Source organism: Pelobates fuscus, chromosome 4 (genome assembly GCF_036172605.1).
Source record: "Pelobates fuscus isolate aPelFus1 chromosome 4, aPelFus1.pri, whole genome shotgun sequence".
Lineage (NCBI taxonomy): Eukaryota > Metazoa > Chordata > Amphibia > Anura > Pelobatidae > Pelobates > Pelobates fuscus.
The window spans coordinates 10,766,971-10,786,807 of NC_086320.1; the positions used below are offsets into that span (position 1 = coordinate 10,766,971).

Sequence of the window (19,837 nt, forward strand, 5' to 3'; positions counted from 1 at the left end):
CACTATACACACACTACACAAACACACTCACACACTCTGCATTCATTATATACACACTACACAAATACACACTGCATCCACTACACACACACACTACACAAACACACACAGCTCCCCTGTCTAAACACACTGCATCCAGTGGCATGTATATTTTGTGCATTTACCTTTAGAAATAGTGTATTTTTTCTAATGGTAAATGTACAGAATATCGGTAAGTTATCGGCTATTGGTCTGAAAGCTCACATATTATCAGTATCTGCTATAAAAAAAAATCAATATCGGTTGATCCCTAGCAGGCAGGTCTTTATTGTTTTTTTTTTTCATATTGACCCCCATAGAGTGAGGGAGGACATGGGGGGCTTTGGAAGTGGCGGGGGGCCACGGGCGCGTCGGTAGCTCCTTCCTTGTAATAAACTAAACGAACGAACAAAGAGGTCTTGGTTCATTCGTTTGAAATTTCTATTCATTTATTTGTCTTTCTGACGTATGTGTCATTATACTCTGCACATCCCGTGAACAAATAGTAATTAAACTCTGCACCTCCCTCACAGATGCACACTGACACACACACCCTAACACAGCTACACACTGGTACACACACAGATAAACAAACCCAAGTAATGTATTTTTATTTTTTTTGAATTCTTTATTTTTTCTAATCGACAGGAGTAACAGGTGTACAGTAATAATTTTGCTTACGCAGAAGCCAACATAGGTATTACTTTGGAATGCAGAATGTGCTCCAGGTGAACCTTGTGATACCCTTTCTTTATATCTTTGATACTTGTCTCCCATCGAGGGTTTTATATTTTTCAGGCATTCAAACATAACTATAGGAGTCCTATTTTAATATCTATCCATTAGCTCTGGATCTCCCTGTTCCTTCATTATTTTGACCATGCCTGAGGTAATTTATGTAAAAAAATATAAAAAATTAAATAAAATTGAAAAAGGTATCCTTCCCTTAGGAATCGGGAAGTAAGAAAAAAGAGACCAGGACAGAAAGACAGAATAGATAGTTTGAGAAAAAAGATATAAGTGGGGTGCAGCATCTGGGAGACGTGGAGCAAAGATCGGGGGGCGGAGGGAGACCCAGGAGGACGAGAAGGGGACCTCCACTGCTAGTTCACCTTAACTCTCCTATTCGGTCTTATGTCTTTGCTGGATCCCACTATGCTATTATCCCATGGCTCCCAGAGTCTTAAAAAAGCTACTGTCGTCCCCTTTACCCTTGCTGTCAGGTCGTTCATAATCCTACATTCTCGGATCCTGGATATCACTCCCGGAAACTCCGGGCTCTCTGGTGAGAGCCATGCGGTTGCTATTGCTCGTCGCGCACTAAGAGTTATTTAATGGACTAGTTTCTGCTCTCTCTTGGTCCATCCGTCGATAGACCAATTCAATAAATATATCCACGGATCTAGAACTAGGGGCCTGTTAAATGTCTGTTTCAGTAAATCCTCAACTGCCTTCCAAAATCTACTTATTTTCGGGCATTCCCCCCACATGTGGATGTATGTTCCTCGGGCTCCACAACCCCTCCAACAATCATCTGTGTCCATTTTGTGCATTTTATACAGTTTTACGGGAGTAGTATACCATCTGAACATGTTTTTCCACGTCTGTTCCTGTAGCGTGACACAGATAGAAGCATTTTTATTTGCTTCCCATATTTCTTGCCATTCAACCCCTTCTAACACTTCTCCCAGATCTGTCTCCCACTGGTCGGCGTAAGTCAACCTTCCCCATTCTTTGTTTTCCGTGCTAAGGTGGGCATACATGAGTGTTATCATGCCCTTGGGGGGCCACTCCGTCTAAGCATAGTTTCTCATAAAAAGTCAGCCTTCCCTGAGCTGCTGCCTTTGTGTGGTTTTCCTGCGAAATCCCGGATCTGAATATAGCTGAAGAAATCCGTTGGGGTTAAGTGATTATCCTGTTGAAGTTCCTCAAATTGGATGAGGTTCCCGTTGTGATATAACTGGTGGATCCGCTGTAGTCCGCTGCAGTCCTGTTCTTTCTAAGTCTTTCTAAGTTTCGAAAATCTGACTGGAGGTCTGCTCCTTCCTCCATGTGCCTCCTCTCGTTCTCTCCCCCCCCCACCCCTCTGACGAACTGAGCCTCGTCACGTGATCTTGAAGGGGCCTGCTGGCCAGCCTCTTATCAGAAGACAATGGACCCTTTAAAAACAATGTGAACAGACTTGGTTCGTGGGGTTTATATTTGGTTCGGGAACCGAACAGCTGCACGAACCGGAGACCACCCTGGAGCTTGTTAAGCCTAATTGCTACTTTGTAGCAATTTCCACCCTTGTGTTCGTCTGGGTGGCTGCAATTCCTATGGACGACCACGAGGTGGCAGCCATCTTGTTCCCGTGAACGCAAGCAGCGGTGTTTGGGCATGAATTTCATGGAACTGAAAACGGACACAAACTCCCGAACACCGCTGTACTTCCAGCATCGCCTGCGTTCGGTTCCACAACACTTAGAAAAGTGCTGTTCGGTGGAAATGTTCCCACGAACAAGGGGATCATGCTCCAGGGTAAGACTATTGACTGTGTTCTGTAGTTTGTTCGTTTTCAAACTAAACCAACCACAAGCCCTAAATCTCTGGATCTGTTTTGGGCATGGGACCATGCGGGTGGGCGGTCAAAATTAAGACTTCCAGGAAATTCCTGAACCCCTGAACTGATCTGGGTGATTTTTGGATATGTTGGTCACCCAGATCAGGGCTATCAGGGGATGTAACTGGGGATTTTGTGTGTTTTCAGGTACTTTTGGGGGTTTGTAAAAAAAAATTTTTTCTGTGCTTGGAGACAATTGGATTAGATTAGTACAGTTCCTGATCAAATTATCTCCCAGGCACAGAGGAGGGACTATCTGATTTTGTATGGGAGTGTCCTTTACCTGAGAGCTAATGTGATTGTGTATATATTTATACTGTGGTTTACTCTCAGGTCCAGGGGGGAGTGCCCTCAGCATGGGGACTGTCATAAAAGGGCAGTTGTGGCTACCATTAAACTGAGTTTAGTTTTACCCTTCATGAAGTCTAGGCTCATGTTTGGGGGATTGGAGAGCTATATTCACACTCTGGGGATTGCTATAATCACTATACTCCCTTGGATCACAAGAGGTCTTCCCACTGGAAGCTGGATCCTGGTCTTGGGTGGGTGGAGGACAACAAGGACAACCCCAACCAAGCTGCAGTGGTTTGTGGGGTTTACGATGATTATGGTGTTCCAGTGCAGTGCTTATGGTGCTTGCAAGTACTAGGAAGCAGCGATTGACGGAGGTACCTTGTACCTCCTCTCTACATCCAGTCCTCCCTGCGTGGCTCTCTCTAGTAGGTGGGAGGAAGTCATTTGCTCTTGCTTCCTTCCAGCAGCATCTGACCGTGGCCTGGTGACGCTGTTAATGTCTGGGACAGAATTACCAACAGTTCAGGGCACTGGGACAACACTTGGAAACACGGATAATCCTGGTCAAACCGGGACATCTGCTAACCCTATCTATTAGAAGCTTTGGACAATGTCTCTATTAGACAGTGCCCAGCACATACTGATAACTAAGTGATAGTCCTAGCTCCACAAGCTACATGGTACATTTGTAGGGCAAATATGGTAAACTTTAATCAATTATTTTTTTATGATTATGTGCATTTATGGAAATAGATTTTCATGGTCTTATTGAACAAATCCTTTCATAGTTATCTTTCTGGAAGGTAAGAGGTAGACGTTGTACCACCTTGCAGGCTGTATGTATACGTCACAGGATTTCTATAAACAATGAAGTATTTCGATGCAGAATATACACCGGGATTCCCACCTGTATACTATGACTGTATGTTGTATTACTATCGTAAAAAAAATGTCAATCAAAATCTGTCACAAAAGAATATACACCAGGAAAGCTCCCCTCCTGTATGACTTGTTCCTCTAAAGGACTTTACTGGCCTTCCATTTCGCAGTTCACTTGTCTGTTCTCTGCAGTTCCCTGTTAGATAATGAACCATGTAGAGTGCTTGTAAGTAAATAAATATACCTGTGTCATTTGTTAACACAATATATAGACTGGTTCATGCTGTAATGACCGCCTGACCATACTGTTAGTCAGAGTTCACAAGACGTGCCATTCCTAGTGATTAGTGTAAATGGTGTGACGGCCAGAACTGAGACTGGGGCAGGCTGACTTGGCGGAACCGTGTGAGAGTGACAGAATACTGGCTACAGAACAATAGCAATCTGTTATCACATGTTCAGGGTTCAGTTTAAAAAAATTGGAATGTAGCCTGTTCTTTAAAAGCCATCTGTTACAAAGTGCTAAAGTGTCAGACTGCACTCTCTTAATGAGGATTTGTGTTTAATTGGGACATCTCAACTGTCAGATGAACAAAGAATATTCGTTTCTCCAGGGGATTGTCAGGGAATGAAAGGCCTGTGTTTGACGTTTACGGTGCAGTGTGATGTGGAAAAACTGTATATAGAGAGGAAAGCAGCAAGCTTCAGCCAGAGAGAGCGCTCCAATCTCTTCAACAGAGAGCTCCAATCTCTTCAACAGAGAGCTCCAATCTCTTCAACAGAGAGCTCCAATCTCTTCAACAGAGAGCTCCAATCTCTTCAACAGAGAGCTCCAATCTCTTCAACAGAGAGCTCCAATCTCTTCAACAGAGAGCTCCAATCTCTTCAACAGAGAGCTCCAATCTCTTCAACAGAGAGCTCCAATCTCTTCAACAGAGAGCTCCAATCTCTTCAACAGAGAGCTCCAATCTCTTCAACAGAGAGCTCCAATCTCTTCAACAGAGAGCTCCAATCTCTTCAACAGAGAGCTCCAATCTCTTCAACAGAGAGCTCCAATCTCTTCAACAGAGAGCTCCAATCTCTTCAACAGAGAGCTCCAATCTCCAACAGAGAGCTCCAATCTCCAACAGAGAGCTCCAATCTCCAACAGAGAGCTCCAATCTCCAACAGAGAGCTCCAATCTCCAACAGAGCGCTCCAATCTCCAACAGAGCGCTCCAATCTCCAACAGAGCGCTCCAATCTCCAACAGAGCGCTCCAATCTCCAACAGAGCGCTCCAATCTCCAACAGAGCGCTCCAATCTCCAACAGAGCGCTCCAATCTCCAACAGAGCGCTCCAATCTCCAACAGAGCGCTCCAATCTCCAACAGAGCGCTCCAATCTCCAACAGAGCGCTCCAATCTCCAACAGAGGGCTCCAATCTCCAACAGAGGGCTCCAATCTCCAACAGAGGGCTCCAATCTCCAACAGAGGGCTCCAATCTCCAACAGAGGGCTCCAATCTCCAACAGAGGGCTCCAATCTCCTCAACAGAGGGCTCCAATCTCCTCAACAGAGGGCTCCAATCTCCTCAACAGAGGGCTCCAATCTCCTCAACAGAGGGCTCCAATCTCCTCAACAGAGGGCTCCAATCTCCTCAACAGAGGGCTCCAATCTCCTCAACAGAGGGCTCCAATCTCCTCAACAGAGGGCTCCAATCTCCTCAACAGAGGGCTCCAATCTCCTCAACAGAGGGCTCCAATCTCCTCAACAGAGGGCTCCAATCTCCTCAACAGAGGGCTCCAATCTCCTCAACAGAGGGCTCCAATCTCCTCAACAGAGGGCTCCAATCTCCTCAACAGAGGGCTCCAATCTCCTCAACAGAGGGCTCCAATCTCCTCAACAGAGGGCTCCAATCTCCTCAACAGAGGGCTCCAATCTCCTCAACAGAGGGCTCCAATCTCCTCAACAGAGGGCTCCAATCTCCTCAACAGAGGGCTCCAATCTCCTCAACAGAGGGCTCCAATCTCCTCAACAGAGGGCTCCAATCTCCTCAACAGAGGGCTCCAATCTCCTCAACAGAGGGCTCCAATCTCCTCAACAGAGGGCTCCAATCTCCTCAACAGAGGGCTCCAATCTCCTCAACAGAGGGCTCCAATCTCCTCAACAGAGGGCTCCAATCTCCTCAACAGAGGGCTCCAATCTCCTCAACAGAGGGCTCCAATCTCCTCAACAGAGGGCTCCAATCTCTTCAACAGAGGGCTCCAATCTCTTCAACAGAGGGCTCCAATCTCTTCAACAGAGGGCTCCAATCTCTTCAACAGATGGCTCCAATCTCTTCAACAGAGGGCTCCAATCTCTTCAACAGAGGGCTCCAATCTCTTCAACAGAGGGCTCCAATCTCTTCAACAGAGGGCTCCAATCTCTTCAACAGAGAGCTCCAATCTCTTCAACAGAGAGCTCCCACCTGCAAGACTACTCAGTTATAACCCTGCATGTCTTAACCAACCAAGACTAACACAACCCTGCAATCCTAACCAACCAAGACTAACACAACCCTGCAATCCGAACCAATCATACCTAATTATAAACCGGCATGTCTAAATAACCAAGACTAACTATAACCCTGGGAGCCTAACCATCCATACATAACTAGAACTTTGCAAGCATAACAACTATAAACTTGCATGCCAAGACTGACTATATACAACCTTAACCCTGGTAACCTAATCATCTATACCCTGCATTCCAACCTAACTAGCCATACGTAACCATCGACCTGTGATCCTAACCATAAACCTGCAAGACTACCATCCATTAAAGGAACACTTCGAGCACCATAACCACTATACTCAGTCAAGGTCCGCTCCCTGCCGCACTATAACCATTTCAACTCATGTAAGGGGTTATAGTAAATACAGATTAAGAAACAGTGCAAATTGCTCACACAATATGATCCTTTTACATTTTATAATGCTACTTAAAATCAAAAGCAAACCAATATGGGGATTAAATTCCATCATATGGCGGCCATATTATCTTATCACAGTACCCAGTATCGGTGGGTCTACACTCATTCTAACGGGGTAGACAAATTAAATAGTGCTAGCGCTAAATAAATAAACTAAATTAATCTTTTGTAAGAGCATTGTGAAAGTATATAATGCAAAATGAATGTGATAAACACAATTCAAAAAAATGCAGTGTCAAACCTAAACCATTAAAGTGATCGTATATACTCATAATGCAAATCATACATTTTATATCAAATAAAAATGATTTTTACAGTTACATTGCTATCCAAAAGCTTCTCAAATGTATACTTTCCAATGTTTTAAATTCTCCAGACTTTCCTACGCAAGATGGTCATTATCCAGCCCTTCCTACCCAGCATGGTCATTCCCAGTCATTCTTATCCAGGATGGTTATTATCCAGCCCTTCCTACCCAGGATGGTCATACTGCAGTACTTCCTACCTAGGATGGTCATACTGCAGTCCTTCCTTCCCAGGATGGTCATTCCCCAGTCCTTCCTACCCAGGATGGTCATTCTGCAGTCCTTCCTACCCAGGATGGTCATTCTGCAGTCCTTCCTACCCAGGATGGTCATTCTGCAGTCCTTCCTACCCAGGATGGTCATTCTGCAGTCCTTCCTACCCAGGATGGTCATTCCCCAGTCCTTCCTACGCAGGATGGTCATTCCCCAGTCCTTCCTACGCAGGATGGTCATTCCCCAGTCCTTCCTACGCAGGATGGTCATTCCCCAGTCCTTCCTACCCAGGATGGTCATTCTGCAGTCCTTCCTACCCAGGATGGTCATTCTGCAGTCCTTCCTACCCAGGATGGTCATTCTGCAGTCCTTCCTACCCAGGATGGTCATTCTGCAGTCCTTCCTACCCAGGATGGTCATTCTGCAGTCCTTCCTACCCAGGATGGTCATTCTCATGCTCTTTATACCAAAGTTTGAAATTTCTTACATGCCTCTTCAGAGATGATCATTACATTTGTCAGACCCTCCAGATGTCTTCATCTTTACTATACCATGGTCTGTTAAAACCCAATTCCCTTTTGATTGGTACATCAGAATGGTGAAATACCCCGTAGCCCAGAATATAGCCCTGACTGTAATGTGTATGTGACCCCTTGATTTACTTTGTTGGTCCCATGTTCTTGTAGGTGGTCTCTTGTAAGTGGTGATTTTATGAGTGGATTCATAAGATGTTCCAAGGCCAAGGCTTTATCTGTTCTACATGTACCTCGTGCGGTGCTGCTGACTATAGATAACTTAGTATTACATATTTTTCTTTTTCGCTTTTTTCCATTCCTTGTAGCATGTTTCTGAGGACTGACAACATTAGTATATATTTACTCCTTTTCTGTATAAATATTTGATATTCTGCTGTTTATTTCCTCTTGTTGTGCTCTAAGTAATTTCATTAAAAGTGCTGTTATTTACTCTGGGCTATTAGTGGATATAAAATATTCATGAAGAATATGATACAATGATGTTGGGTCTGACCAATATTCTGTAATTGCCAGGGGAGGGCTGCCTGGGCTGTCAGGCAGCCGTCCAGAAGAGGATCGCGGTGGAGGTGAGTACCGCGGACCTCCAGGGGCTGCAAGCCGTTATGGCGTTCTTTGCCGCCGCAACGGCTTTAAAGCCCATTTAATGCGGGACAGCATAGAACGGCGTTAAGGGGTTAATAAAAAATTTTTTTTGCAAAACTAAATAAATAATAAACATGTTCAGTTAACAGTAGATTTGTGTAGAAATTGTTTTTTTTTTTTTTTAAATGGTGAATGTACAGAATATCGGTATCAGTAAGTTATCGGCTATCGGTCTGGAAGTTCACAGATTATCGCTATCGGCTGTTAAAAATAATATTGGTTAACCAAGTGATGGCGAACCTTTTTGAGCCTGATTGCCCATACTGCAATACATGCCAATTTTTTTTTTTTCCCTCAAAGTGACAAAATGGCAATTAAACCTGAATACACAACTGCAGACTGCTGAATACGTACACACAGTCCGCTGAATACACACACAGACTGCTCCACAACGCTCCTCGCAGGAGGACAGGAGAGCTGCTTCCCAGATCCTCCCCCTGTCTCTGGGTCCTCTCGATTCGAAAGCAAAGTAGGTGCCTGCCGTTTTGGGCAGGCAGGTGCCTACTCTGCATTGCTGCCGAACGGTGCCAGTGGTCCCCACCCATCCCCCTCCCGGCGACCTATGGCTGCCAAACGCGTGCCATAGGTTCGCCATCACTGAGTTAACCTGTTAACGCTGTGACTGCGTTCTGTCGTTCCTATTTTAATGGATGAAAAAGCAGTTTGATATTAAAATGTATCAAAATACACTTAGAATGAAAAAAAAAAGTGTGTGTGTGTGTGTAAATACATATGTGAATTCTACTTGTGTATTTATGTAATCTTTTTACATAATTATGTGATTTTATTAATTCCAATTTGAGGGACCTGCCTGACAATCCAGGTAGAAAGCCCAGGGAATTTAATTTGCTAGCACTATATCTAACCCTGTAACTTTCCAAATCACCATAAAACATTTTCACAACAATATCACCAGCAAAAGTTATTTTTTTGTGTAAAAAATGCAAAAAACAAATATTAACGCTAACTTTTGTCAGGATTTGTGACTAAGCCCATTTTGAATACCTTGTCTGCTTTTGCAGATAGATAATATGCTATGATGGGGTAGTTCTCATTCCTGGGTGATAGTGAGGAATTTCCCCTTGCCATGGTCTTTTGTATCACTTTGCAACTCTCTGTATTTCTCTTTGTCCGCAAACCAGCTGGCAAGGAGCCCCAATGAATGAGACAAGACAATGCAAGATTCAAAGTGACTTCTCAGCGTTTATTGAGCTGTGTAACCGGTTATATAGGAAACAGGGGTGGTCGTTACAAGCATTATCCGTTTTGATCAAAGGGAGAAATACAGGAAATAAGGCCAACGGCAGAAACACACAGGATATAACTCTAACACTTGTTACACTATGTTCTATAGCTCTTGTCTAGGGGTATAGTTACTAAGCATTGGATATAGATAAAGTATATTATTTCAAATAGCTGACATGTTCCAAGTTAGCCAATTTTAAACAGACTGAGCATCCGATCATCTTTGGCTTGAGCCTTGGGTCAGTATAGGCAAAGTGTATTATTCCCAACACAGGGCTACCATACGGTCTCAAAGGCAACATACCGTATATACTCGAGTATAAGCCGAGTTTTTCAGCACATTTTTTGTGCTGAAAAACCCCAACTCTGCTTATACTCGAGTCAATGTCTGTATTATGGCAATTTACATTGCCATAATACAGACAATGGGGCTGTGGGGGCTGCAGAGATCTTACTTACCTCTCCTGCAGCTCCTGTCAGCTCCCTTCTCCTCCGCGGCGGTCCGTTCAGCACCTCGATCAGCTCCCAGTGTAAATCTCGCAAGAGCCGCGGTGTCATAGTGCGGCTCTCGCGAGACTTACAGTGTGAGCTGACAGAGGGAGCTGACCGGACCGGTAAACCGCCGGGGCCGCCTTCCAAAGTGTCCATCGGGTGGCCCATGCTGTCAGGGCCACCCGATGGATGCGGATTGTAAGGGGGCCCGGTCAGCGCTGGGCGCTTTAACAGCGCGACCGAGCCCCCTCTGATGACATCAGAGCTGGGAGGAAGTGATTCCCCGGTCACTCCTCCCAGCTAAAACTGAGAGCCACGCGGGAGGAAGACCAGGGAGTCAGAGTGGGAACTCTGACTCCCATCCACCTGAGCCACCACTGGACCCCAGGAAAAGTCACCCTCCTGCACCTTAAAGGTAGGAAACAGGAGGGTGACTTAAATATAACGTGTGTGTTTGTTTGTGTGTGTGTGTCTTTGTAGGTATGTCTTGTGTGTCTGTCTGTATGTGTCTTTGTATGTGTGTGTGTGTGTGTGTGTCTGTATGTATGTGTGTCTTGTCTTTGTATGTAGGTGTCATTGTATGTGTGTCTGCATGTGTGTGTGTCTATGTATGTCTTATGTGTGTGTCTGCATGTGTGTGTGCATGTCTGTGTGTGTCTGTTTGTATGTGTGCCTGTCTGTGTGTCTTGTATATGTGTGTCTTGTGTGCATGTCTGTGTGTCTTGTATGTGTGTATGTATGTGTCTTGTATGCATGTCTGTGTGTCTGGATGTGTGTGTGTGTGTGTCGTATGTGTGTCGTGTGTGTGTGTGTCGTATGTGTGTCTTGTGTGTGTTTGTATGTATGTGTGTCTTGTATGTGTGCCTATCTGTTATAGTGGACTATAGTAAGTGGGCTACCTAGCTCAGCCTTCCTACTGGGCATTGCTATAAGGAAGGTTAAAAAAATAGAAAAAAGGGGGAAAAAAAGGTGGGGAGGGGAATTGAGGAGGGAGAGGAGATGAGCTGACGCACAAATGAGAAATCATATTATGCGCAAACAGAGAAGTAGTCTGAATATCACTGAAAGAGACCTTCGTTTGTTCCTTACGAAAATCGAACCAGATATCAAATATTTAGTCTCGCAGCATCAACCTCATTATAATCTCATTAATCACTAGTAAAGGTAATTTCAATTTACTTTGTTTTCTCATTAAACTTTATAAAGTTAAAAACCTTATAAACCTGCGTTAAGTAGAAATAAAAAGATAAAAAATATTCTGCATTTGCGCGAAAACTGGTGGGCGGTAAGGAAATTTTTTCAACCAAAAAGATGCATTAGTGGGCGGTAGGTAGAAAAAGGTTGACTACCACTGATATACGGTAACCAATCTGGCAAATTTCAATGTGTAAAAACTAAAAAGGGGTAAAGCTCCATATTTGGACCTGTAACTCGTACTCCTCAGACCTCGCTGAACACAAATATTTGTATTTTGTTACACACTGCATTTTATATTCATAATGTAACAAAATGACAATTTGTAAGAGAATTCTGCTCTACTGTCCATTTTTCTGTAAAATATACAGTTCCCCCCATCCCCAATGGTTTCAAAATGTCTGAACGCCTTCCTCTAGTACTGTGCGGGCCCGGAATAGCGAGTACAGTGCGGGTGCAGGGGAGTGAGTGCAGCTCCTGCGCAGGATGCATAGAGTACAAGCGATGTGTAATGGCTGCAGCACCAGTGCAGCATAACGAGTACAGTGCGGGCGCAGGGTGCGTGTCAATCACTGTTGAAAAGTAACAAGGCCAGGAGTAGTGAATATTGCCCAATTTACATTACTGAGAATAGTGTGTAATAGTTCTTTCTTTTTTCTTTCTAGGGGTGGCAATCAGCACATACGCCAAGTATTGTTACAGGAAACTTCAAAAAGCAGCCTTGCTAGGAGCAAAAAAGGTAATTTACTAGTTATCATTTTTACTCTTATAATAGCGGACCTCTGTATTAGAGAGATCTACTCTGTATGGGATACCGTGTAATACAGAGATCTGCCCTGTATGGGATAACGTGTAATACAGAGATCTGCCCTGTATGGGATACCGTGTAATATAGAGATCTGCCCTGTATGGGATACCGTGTAATACAGAGATCTGCCCTGTATGGGATAACGTGTAATACAGAGATCTGCCCTGTATGGGATAACGTGTAATACAGAGATCTGTCCTGTATGGGATACCGTGTAATACAGATATCTGTCCTGTATAGGATACCGTGTAATACAGAGATCTGCCCTGTATGGGATAACGTGTAATACAGAGATCTGCCCTGTATGGGATACCGTGTAATACAGATATCTGTCCTGTATAGGATACCGTGTAATACAGAGATCTGCCCTGTATGGGATACCGTGTAATACAGAGATCTGCCCTGTATGGGATAACGTGTAATACAGAGATCTGCCCGGTATGGGAACTCTGTTATACAGAGATCTGCCCTGTATGGGATACCGTGTAATACAGAGAGCGGCCCTGTATGGGATACCGTGTAATACAGAGAGCGGCCCTGTATGGGATACCGTGTAATACAGAGATCTGCCCTGTATGGGATACCGTGTAATACAAAGAGTGGCCCTGTATGGGATACCATGTAATACAGAGAGCGGCCCTGTATGGGATACCGTGTAATACAGAGATCGGCCCTGTATGGGATACCGTGTAATACAGAGATCTGCCCGGTATGGGATACCGTGTAATACAGAGATCTGCCCGGTATGGGATACCGTGTAATACAGAGATCTGCCCGGTATGGGATACCGTGTAATACAGAGATCTGCCCGGTATGGGATACCGTGTAATACAGAGATCTGCCCGGTATGGGATACCGTGTAATACAGAGATCTGCCCGGTATGGGATACCGTGTAATACAGAGATCTGCCCTGTATGGGATACCATGTAATACAGAGATCTGTCCTGTATGGGAACTCTCTGTAATACAGAGAGCGGCCCTGTATGGGATACCGTGTAATACAGAGAGCGGCCCTGTATGGGATACAGTGTAATACAGAGAGCGGCCCTGTATGGGACACCGTGTAATACAGAGAGCGGCCCTGTATGGGACACCGTGTAATACAGAGATCTGCCCTGTATGGGATACCGTGTAATACAGAGATCTGCCCTGTATGGGATAACGTGTAATACAGAGATCTGTCCTGTATGGGATACCGTGTAATACAGAGATCTGTCCTGTATAGGATACCGTGTAATACAGAGATCTGCCCTGTATGGGATACCGTGTAATACAGAGATCTGCCCTGTATGGGATACCGTGTAATACAGAGATCTGCCCGGTATGGGATACCGTGTAATACAGAGATCTGCCCGGTATGGGATACCGTGTAATACAGAGATCTGCCCGGTATGGGATACCGTGTAATACAGAGATCTGCCCGGTATGGGATACCGTGTAATACAGAGATCTGCCCGGTATGGGATACCGTGTAATACAGAGATCTGCCCTGTATGGGATACCGTGTAATACAGAGATCTGCCCTGTATGGGATACCGTGTAATACAGAGATCTGCCCTGTATGGGATACCGTGTAATACAGAGATCTGCCCTGTATGGGATACCGTGTAATACAGAGATCTGCCCTGTATGGGATAACGTGTAATACAGAGATCTGTCCTGTATGGGATACCGTGTAATACAGAGATCTGTCCTGTATAGGATACCGTGTAATACAGAGAGCGGCCCTGTATGGGATAACGTGTAATACAGAGAGCGGCCCTGTATGGGATACCGTGTAATACAGAGAGCGGCCCTGTATGGGATACCGTGTAATACAGAGATCTGCCCTGTATGGGAACTCTCTGTAATACAGAGATCTGCCCTTTATGGGATACCGTGTAATACAGAGAGCGGCCCTGTATGGGATACCGTGTAATACAGAGATCTGCCCTGTATGGGATACCGTGTAATACAGAGATCTGCCCGGTATGGGATACCGTGTAATACAGAGATCTGCCCGGTATGGGATACCGTGTAATACAGAGATCTGCCCGGTATGGGATACCGTGTAATACAGAGATCTGCCCTGTATGGGATACCGTGTAATACAGAGATCTGCCCTGTATGGGATACCGTGTAATACAGAGATCTGCCCTGTATGGGATACCGTGTAATACAGAGATCTGCCCTGTATGGGATACCGTGTAATACAGAGATCTGCCCGGTATGGGATACCGTGTAATACAGAGATCTGTCCTGTATAGGATACCGTGTAATACAGAGAGCGGCCCTGTATGGGATAACGTGTAATACAGAGAGCGGCCCTGTATGGGATACCGTGTAATACAGAGAGCGGCCCTGTATGGGATACCGTGTAATACAGAGATCTGCCCTGTATGGGAACTCTCTGTAATACAGAGATCTGCCCTTTATGGGATACCGTGTAATACAGAGAGCGGCCCTGTATGGGATACCGTGTTATACAGAGATCTGCCCTGTATGGGATACCGTGTAATACAGAGATCTGCCCTGTATGGGATACCGTGTAATACAGAGATCTGTCCTGTATGGGAACTCTCTGTAATACAGAGAGCGGCCCTGTATGGGATACCGTGTAATACAGAGAGCGGCCCTGTATGGGATACCGTGTAATACAGAGAGCGGCCCTGTATGGGATACCGTGTAATACAGAGAGCGGCCCTGTATGGGATACCGTGTAATACAGAGATCTGCCCTGTATGGGAACTCTCTGTAATACAGAGATCTGCCCTTTATGGGATACCGTGTAATACAGAGAGCGGCCCTGTATGGGATACCGTGTTATACAGAGATCTGCCCTGTATGGGATACCGTGTAATACAGAGATCTGCCCTGTATGGGATACCATGTAATACAGAGATCTGTCCTGTATGGGAACTCTCTGTAATACAGAGAGCGGCCCTGTATGGGATACCGTGTAATAAAGAGATCTGCCCTGTATGGGATACAGTGTAATACAGAGAGCGGCCCTGTATGGGACACCGTGTAATACAGAGATCTGCCCTGTATGGGATACCGTGTAATACAGAGATCTGCCCTGTATGGGATACCGTGTAATACAGAGAGCGGCCCTGTATGGGATACCGTGTAATACAGAGATCTGCCCTGTATGGGATACAGTGTAATACAGAGATCTGCCCTGTATGGGATACAGTGTAATACAGAGATCTGCCCTGTATGGGATACAGTGTAATACAGAGATCTGCCCTGTATGGGATACCGTGTAATACAGAGATCTGCCCTGTATGGGATACCGTGTAATACAGAGATCTGCCCTGTATGGGATACCGTGTAATACAGAGATCTGCCCTGTATGGGATACCGTGTAATACAGAGATCTGTCCTGTATGGGATACCGTGTAATACAGAGATCTGCCCTGTATGGGATACCGTGTAATACAGAGATCTGCCCTGTATGGGATACCGTGTAATACAGAGATCTGCCCTGTATGGGATACCGTGTAATACAGAGATCTGCCCTGTATGGGATACCGTGTAATACAGAGATCTGCCCTGTATGGGATACCGTGTAATACAGAGATCTGCCCTGTATGGGATACCGTGTAATACAGAGATCTGCCCTGTATGGGATACCGTGTAATACAGAGATCTGTCCTGTTTTAAATACATTAATATCACAACTTTTTATAAAAATTGATTGACACAATCAGCATATAGAAAGTTACTATTTGTTAAATTATATAGAACTATGAGTTTCAGCGTATAGATTATAATTTAAAGACGTTACTCGCATTACTGTAGCTGGAGGCAGTGTCTCTATATTCTTATATAACTTTCCTGTTTAATTTCTTTCCAGTCAAATAAGAAATGGTCTGACATAATGGGAAGGGACAGATGGCTCTGCAAATGGGATTTAAATTGTGTCTGCAGTTTTAGATTTCATTGATGTGACTACGTCAGTAATCGGGCATTGGCAAGACCTGCTGGTCCTGAATTTTGAGAAATGTAAAGCCATTTTCTTTTAACCCCTTAAGGATCAAACTTCTGTAATAAATGGGAATCATGACATGTCGTGTCCTTAAGGGGTTAAAGGAAACGAATATTCCATAATTACAAAAAAAGGTTAGGTCATGGATACAGGAGTATAGAGTATTCCAGACCTAACCCTTAGTTGAGGCAACCTTAATAAACTAATCTTAATAAAATGTAACTTTTAATAAATTTGTGTTAAAAGTACTATATACACAGTCAGTAAAGGGGAGAGGCCATCAGGACCATATGATACTTGCTGAAGTAGTTGTAGTACCTACGGTATGGGGATAGTAATAAGAAAATCTAAAGTCCACTTTTACCAGATACTAACTAAATAAATATGTCCCCAACTCCCATCACCCAGGGCCAAACAAACATGGATCCCCCTGATACTAGAAATACAGCCAAGGTTAAATCACTGATGGCTAAATATCCATTTTAGAAAACGAAAAGATAAATAAAATAAAATCAGTAGCTAGGTGGCTAATCTAAAAGCGTCAAGCTGCAGCACCGTCCCTATTGATCTCTGCCACCCACTGCTCTAAATTCCCAACGCGCGATTCACTGACTACCGGCTCTACCAAGGAAACCGGGTAAGAGTCAATCGATCTTTGAATGCCATGACCTGGACAAATTATTACAACCTTTAGTACAAGGACTTAGTTCCCACATACGAGACACTAAACAGACTCTGCTAGCCCTTGAGAACTCTACTGTACCCCCCTATACGTCACTAGCCTCCCTGGACGTGGTGACATTATATATTAATATTCCACACGAAAAAGAAATAACAGGCGTTGCTTATTTTTTGGAAAAATCCAAGACTTTTAATGAACTAGAACAGACTTTAATTTTGTCTTTGCTTAAGTATGTACTAACTCACAACTATTTTACATTCAATGGCAAGTACTACTTACAGCTAAGAGGTACGGCTATGGGTTCGTCATGTGCACCCAGTTATGCCAACTTATTTTTGGGATGGTGGGAAGAAACCATAGTGTATACCAGGATCAATACCAAATTCACTACATCTATATACAAATGGTATAGATATATAGATGACGTTTAAATTTTTTGGTTAGGCTCTTAAACACTATTTGAGGAAATGGTAGAACAGCTCAACAAGAATGAAATAAACCTGATACTTACTCATGGTATTGATGAGAGGAAATTAGTCTTCCTGGATTTAAAAATAAACATCTTCGATGATGGGAAGGTGACTACTTCGTTATTCAGGAAACCCACGGCTACTAGCTTGCTACATTGGCAGAGCTTTCACCCCTATCATCTAAAGGCCAATATTCCATATGGCCAATATCTAAGAGCGAAAAGTAACTGCTCCAACCAGAAGGATTTTGAAATTGAAGCAAAAGAACTTAGGAGTAGATTCAAAAGCCTTGGCTAGCCCAACAGAATTTTAGAGCTTACCAATGAAAGGTATTGATAGATCTGAAAGTCTACACAGACTACCTAAAAACACTTCCACCACCCCAGGCATAACTAGATTTATAGGCACATATGACAATCATTGGGACCTGACTCAAAAGGTTTTCAATAAGAACTGGCCAGTTTTACAATATGATTCATGCCTTAAAAACACCATCACTAGTCAACCGTCAATGACTTTTAGAAGAGCTAAAACCTTGGTGGATCATTTAACTCAGTCACTTGAAACGAGCACAAATAGCACCCACATGGCTCCAAGCCACTAAAGGTCTCTTCAAATGTGGTCACTGTAAAGCCTGTGACTTTATTCTACCATCGAAAACCGTTTTGAATAAAAGATCATTAAAGGAGATCACCATCAATGCCTTTGTAAATGCAGTTCCACAAATGTTGTTTACCTTATAACATGTGAGTGCCGCTTACAGTATATTGGAAAAACGTATCCACAACTGCGGCGCAGAGTTTTACAACACATTAACTCCATCACCAATTTACATGTCGATACTCCAATAGCAAGACATGTAAGACAGAACCATGCGTCTAAACCCACTGTACTTGAATTCCAAGTGATCCAACAAATATTTCAAAATCATCGAAGAGGAGAAACTTAAGGCCACGTTGGATCTACCAATTTAAAACATTATACCCTAAAGGACTAAATGATGAATTTAACTTTACTCCATTTATTCATTCATAAATGGATGGTTAAGGAGAATCTTGGCTTATGAGGCAGAGCCACTTGTTGCTATAACCCATTGTATTGGGCAATCTATTAGTACCCTTTTTTTCACTTCTTGACATCACCTTAGAAAACAAACATATGCATCCAAAGACTTCAGTAAGAGGCAACAAGATCTCTCCTAGGTCATTATTATGAGGTTAACTTTTGACATGTACGTGTCTTTGAAAACATGTGCATTTATGTCTAAACTATGGAGCTGTATAGGATGGGAGTGGACATGAAATCTTTCACAAGATGCTATACCGACACAATTGAAAAACAAACACCAATAATTATAATCTAACTTAATGAATAATTCATCTTTATATACAGTGGTTATGGTTTCTAACACCACTCTATACTCCATTACGAATTAGATTATCACTACCCTAGGGTTCACTCTTTGATCCAAAATTAAGCTCATTAATTCTACTGTAAACTTTTATATTATTTTATTTATGTTTATACATTTATTTCATTTTTAAATATGGTTTAAAACAAAATTAGCAACATGCCATCAATTGAACCATAAGCACCCCTTTATTAATACAGCATGTGGGGTACTTTTGATTTTAATTGTAATTTAATTTAACTTTATTTATTTTTCATTTATTGTTTTTTTGTTCATGTATTCTTATTTATGACTTATTTTGTGTATTTTACTTTTGGGCTTCATTGAAGCAAGAGTTCTACCTATATTAACTTATCATGAAAGTGAAACTTTTTTGTAGCTACTATCTTTGGGTTGGAGAAATATGAAATTTAGGAATAGATACAATTTGATACCAACTACGATCATTTTTTTCAATTATATTTTTCCTCAGCTGGATAAAACCCCAATATGAGAACTTTAGTAACCACTGGATCAAAAAAATGATAGTGACTATAGTTCAGTACCATCTTGAATAAATATTTATTGTAGCACATTATGGCTTCTAGAGACGGTACAAAATATGGGGTGCATTTATGAACTTGGGAAGTTTAATTACTTTCAGCACCTCCGGAACTTTTTTCATATTGAAGGCACTTGATGTCTAATCCCTATATTTGGTACAATACTTACCTAAATCCCAATTGGTACACAAAGTTATTTACCACCTAATTGATACAGGTTTTGGGTTATTTAACCGTACTACTAAGGGTTAATATGTGAACTGTTTTTTTTGTCAGCCCTCTAATCTGATTGGTGGAACTACTAGCCAACCAGAGCGGAGGGCGGGATATTTAAACTAATCGATTGACTCTTACCCGGTTCCCTTGGTAAAGACGGTAGTCGGCGAAGCGTGCATTGGGAATTTAGAGCAGTGGGTGGCGGAGATCAATAGGGACGGTGCTGCAGCTTGACGCTCTTAGATTAGCCATCTAGCTACTGATTTTATTTTATTTTATTTATCTTTTCGTTTTCTAAAATGGATATTTAGCCATCAGTGATTTAGCCTCTGCTGTATTTCTAGTATCAAGGGGATCCATGTTTGTTT

The 19,837-nt window shown here is 43.2% G+C and overlaps 1 protein-coding gene across 2 annotated transcripts in view; it reads left to right on the forward strand.

The window, feature by feature from the left end:
• ARHGAP39 (Rho GTPase activating protein 39) overlaps positions 1-19,837 on the forward strand; it is a 189,494-nt gene that overhangs the window by 133,617 nt on the left and 36,040 nt on the right. For both annotated transcript variants that reach the window (XM_063450969.1, XM_063450970.1), the window contains one exon: positions 12,035-12,108. In XM_063450969.1, the coding sequence (XP_063307039.1) occupies positions 12,035-12,108 (74 nt within the window). The remainder of the gene's footprint in view (positions 1-12,034; positions 12,109-19,837) is intronic.